The sequence below is a fragment of the Atta colombica genome, unplaced genomic scaffold (genome assembly GCF_001594045.1).
Source record: "Atta colombica isolate Treedump-2 unplaced genomic scaffold, Acol1.0 scaffold58, whole genome shotgun sequence".
Classification (NCBI taxonomy): domain Eukaryota; kingdom Metazoa; phylum Arthropoda; class Insecta; order Hymenoptera; family Formicidae; genus Atta; species Atta colombica.
In genome coordinates, this window is record NW_017259548.1 from 1,802,977 (window position 1) to 1,807,598 (window position 4,622).

A 4,622-nucleotide genomic window follows, 5' to 3' on the forward strand; every position below is an offset into this window, starting at 1 on the left:
GTCTATGATCGAGCGAGCAATGAGTGGACTATCAATTACTTTTTATGCCCCCCTTTCTTTCACCGGGTATCGACCGACGATGGTATGTCTCCCGGCGAAGACCATTCTAGGCGGAACTGCTTATGTATCGAATAAGATATTCAACGCAAGTAATTTTCTTATGGTCGCTTCTCAGGCGAACCACCCCCTTCTTCGCTAACCCCCTCGCTAACTCCCTCACTATACTTTGAGTTTTTGCTTCTATCGGTCGCAGGGTGTTCGGACGAGGGTGAAACATATTGCTTGCAACTGTCACCCGCGGTCTGCTCTTCTTCTTCGTCGCCGTCGTCGTCGCCCTCGATGTGGTCGATCACTGTATTTTTAACCGATAACACTTCGCACTCCTTTCTCGTGTTCTATCGTACTGTGACGTCATCTTGCATAGAATTAATGTATTTTTTTTCTAATGTCTATATCTTGGAAAATAAGAAATGTTTTCTTAACAAATTCAACTTTTAAGAATCTATCGTGAAATATATATGTATATCTAAATATAGGATGATACGATAAAATATCAAAATATAATATTTGCAAAAAGAGAGCGTAATGCATTTTTATTGGATGTATGTTTTTATTTTCAATAAAAGAAATATTTGTAAATATTATATAAAGAACATATTAAAATTACCAAGATTAATAAAGCATTTGTAACAGATTCTCTTTTAACATTCTTACCATACCATTCGATTTGTGGTTAAAATAAGATAAGCTAATAATAAGAGGAAATGACAAGTGTACACACGGTCGAGTACTTCCTATCTACGGAAACAACGTTTCTTTCAATGCAACAGTCTATATACAGAGCTTAAAATACTCTACCATGTGCTATTATAGTACCTCTGAATCGATTCTCTTATTATATACATATATAGACGAGAGATATTCATTTAGACGGCACAGATCGCTAAGATGAATCGTTGTCTTTTTATTACAGACGGTGTATCGGAGAATTGAGGCCACGAAAATCGAGACGAGGGAGCGAGGGGCACTTAGCCCTTTGGCGAGCTCGAAGGATGCAGCTCCCAGGCGGGAGCACGAGAATTCCGCCCGCGAGAATACCGACTTTCCTTCTGGTTATCATCAACGGGAACAACATCGCAACAATCACCGGGAATAAACGCATCGGTAGCAACAGCGGCGGTCCCGGTTGCAACAATAACCGTAGCAGAAGTAGTAAGAAGCACGACAGCAGCGGATACAAACCCGATAACGAATCGAATCTTCCGAAGAAAACCCGCCATCTCGAGACGAGGGCGAACGGCCGACATCAAGTCACCGAGCAGCAGCCTCAGCCGTTGGCGTCAGCTCTACGGCGGAAGGTGCGGGGCGAGGAATAGTGAAAAGAAAGCACAGAAAAAGCGAGGAACGACGGAAGAAGAAGAAGAGGAAGCGCGAGAGAAGGAGAAGAAGGAGAGGAGGAAGCAGGAGTTCGCCGGGAAAGAGAAGGGTGCCGGCGTCGTCGTCGTTGGCGGCGGCGGCGGAAAAAGCAGAGGAGGCGGCGGAAGAGGAGGAGGAGGCGGTGGCGGCGAAGACGAGGGAAAAGAAAGAGGAGGAGAAGAAGACCGAGAAGGAGACGGCAAAGGCAAAGGAAGTGGAGAGGCGGTGGTGGTCGGTGGCGGACAAGGTGGGGAGCATTAGAAGAAGGAACATATAGAGAAAAGGCAGCTGTAGTAGGGGTACCGGAGAGACTACACAGTGTGCAGAAGCCGAGGCAGCGCACTGAGCCACGAGGGGCTATTCGAGCGAGAAGGGGAGGGTGACAAGAAGCCCTGGCGGGGAGGGGACGCGGAGGCCTTCGGGGGGCCGACCAACCAGACGGCCGATGATGTCATCGGAGGAGGAGACCGAGTGTTTCGCCCTCTACGGAGCAACCACGGAAAGCAAGCAACAGCAACTCCTGAAGAAGCAGAAGCGCACCAGACAGCGCGTGGACGCCGGCGAGCCGCGCAACAGCTACTCGAGTATACCGAACTTTAGCTCCCGGCCATCCTTCCTCGGTGGTGGTCTATACGGCTCGATCTTCAGTGGTAGTGGACCACCGTCGCATCAACAATCGCCGCAACAGCAGCAACAGCCGCAGCAGCACCACCAGTCACAATCGCAACAACAACAACAACAACTCCAGCAACAGGCTGGAGCGGCTGGCAGCCAAAGTCATTTAGGTACAGCTACGACGGGTCCTACAACCCAGCAGCATTCCGCCCACGCGGCCTTCGGCTTCTTCGGGGCTCCGGGCTTCGGCCCCGCCAAGATGCTGAACGAGTTATTAGGAAGGCAGGTCAAACAAGCCAGTGACGCTGGCGGATCACCGCCAGAGGGCGGTCACGGGATGACCGGTGCCGGCATGGATCCCGCCTCGAATTTGCAACCGGGCGCCGTGGTTAATTGCGATGATCCTGCTACGGCCGACCTTACGCAGCACATGTTACGCGACATGCTTCTGCAGGGCCGCAAACTCTCCGCTCTCGGCGTGCAGGAGCAGCCGAACAATAACAACAGTATACATAATAACAACAATAATAATACTACCGCGGAATTACTTAAATCACAGCATCAGCAGAGTCCCCAACAGCATCAACAGCAAAATAGTGATAGTGCGCGCAGTGGAACAGTGCAGAGTGGCGGGGAGGAGAGTGGTGATGGTAATAACGTCGTGAATAGCGCGAATCACAGTGATCGTGATACCGTGATGCCGGGCGATGCTGAGGACAGCGCTGAGGATGCTGCTTCCGCGGCACGCGCGATGGAGGAGGCCTTTGCCGAAGCCGGTATGGAACCAGGGGCGAACTTGGATGGATCGGATTGCGAGCAGAGCCTACCTCCTAGCCCAACGGCACCAAGATCAGGCTCGGTCTCCGTTAAAGAAGAGATACAAGAGTCAATGAATATCAAACGTAGCCCCAGTCACTCTCCTTGTCCGATCGTGCCAAAAACTGAAACGAACTCTCCAACGACAGAGATTAAACGCGCTCGTGTGGAGAACATCGTCAGCACGATGCGCAGTAGTCCAGCGCTTCAGCCGGCAACGGTAAACGGTTGCAAGAAGCGCAAGCTCTATCAACCTCAGCAACAGACGGTGCATCACGTTCTTCAGCATAGTGTCAATGATACCATGATGGACGATGAAGATGAGAGCGAAGAGGAGGAGGATCCGGCGACGATCAGACAGAAACGGGAGGAGAAAGATAATTTGAAAATACAATTAAAAATGTTGCACGAGCAATTGGCGGAAATGCAACAAAAATACATGGAACTCTCTAGTAGAATGGAGCCAGATACAAGTGAGAGCGGTGACGCGCCACCCAGTCCTCAACCTCAACCACAACCACCACCAAGACCGCCACGACCTCATCCACCGCCGTACACTAACGGCCTCCCGACTCTCCCACCCGATCACCCCCACGCAGCAGCTGCTGCTATGTATCACATGGGGCATAAACTTTACTTTGAACAACAACATGCTGCTCTCGAGAGAATGAAACAACATCAAGAAGCGGCTGTGCGGCAGCAGCAGCAGCAACAGCAGCAGCAGCAGCAGCAGCAACAGCAGCAGCAGCAGCAGCAGCAACAGCAGCAGCAGCAACAGCAGCAGCAGCAGCAGCAGCAGCAGCAACAACATCAACGACAAAGTTCGCCACCGCCACCAAGTCAACCTCAGCAACAGAGTCAGAACAACACTGGACCTTCGACGCCGCAGACGCCGCAAATGCAATCAGCTAGTACGCCTATTCAACATAAAGACTTCCAGGAAAGGTTAAACGTCTTCAGGGGTGCCGCTGCAGCAGCCAGTTCGTCCGGTCCTCACATCACCGGTGCCGATTTGGAAGGCTTGGCGGATATCTTGAAGACGGAAATAACTTCTTCTTTAACCAATTTGATTGACAGCATAGTAGCAAGGTTCGTGCAACAGAGGAGGTTTCTCGGTAAGCAAACCGAGGCAGCGCAGGCTGCTGCCGAGCAGCTCAATAAGGACCTTCTTTTGGCGAGCCAAATGCTCGAAAGAAAATCGCCTAGGACGAAAGTAGTTGACAGAGGAGCTCCACAACCACCCGGTGGCCCAAACGGGCCACGGGGGCCCCTCAACAGTGGGCCCCCTCCTCCACAACCCACGGGGTTTTCACAAATCGGGTCCATAGGTGGTGTACCCCATGGCCCTCATACTGGCCCCACGGAAAACAATCTTAACCAAATGAATCAGCTGCCCTCGCACGCAAGGCCGAGCGTTGGAATGTTTCAGACTCCAAAACCGCCGACGATATACGCCATGGCATCTATGCAAGCGCAGCAACAACAACAACACCAACAGCAACATCAGCAACAACGCGAGCAGCAACAAAGGGAGCAACAACAACGCGACCAATACTGCAATATGAGAGGTGACGAGAGAGAAAACAGGGACTCGGAACAAAATGAAGCTCTGTCACTTGTCATGACGCCGAAGAAAAAACGTCATAAGGTAAGCATTACAACTTGTCAGATTTAATATATTGATATAAGTTAATATAAATTAATGTACTTAGAATTACGATAATATTAATATAAACTTATATATTTTTAATTTTATAATTTTAATATGTATAAAT

At 50.1% G+C, this 4,622-nt stretch overlaps 2 protein-coding genes across 2 annotated transcripts in view; both read left to right on the plus strand.

Annotated features, from left to right (window-relative positions):
- The window catches only part of LOC108692038, a 102,867-nt gene extending 101,636 nt beyond the window's left edge, over window positions 1-1,231 (plus strand). The window contains exon 5 of the mRNA XM_018200135.1: window positions 974-1,231. Within this exon, the coding sequence (XP_018055624.1) occupies window positions 974-1,156 (183 nt within the window). The 3' untranslated portion in view covers window positions 1,157-1,231. The remainder of the gene's footprint in view (window positions 1-973) is intronic.
- Window positions 1,232-1,596: 365 nt separating this feature from the next.
- LOC108692089 (homeobox protein prospero-like) overlaps window positions 1,597-4,622 on the plus strand; it is a 28,617-nt gene continuing 25,591 nt past the window's right edge. Inside the window, exon 1 of the mRNA XM_018200211.1 lies at window positions 1,597-4,495. Within this exon, the coding sequence (XP_018055700.1) occupies window positions 1,862-4,495 (2,634 nt within the window). The 5' untranslated portion in view covers window positions 1,597-1,861. The remainder of the gene's footprint in view (window positions 4,496-4,622) is intronic.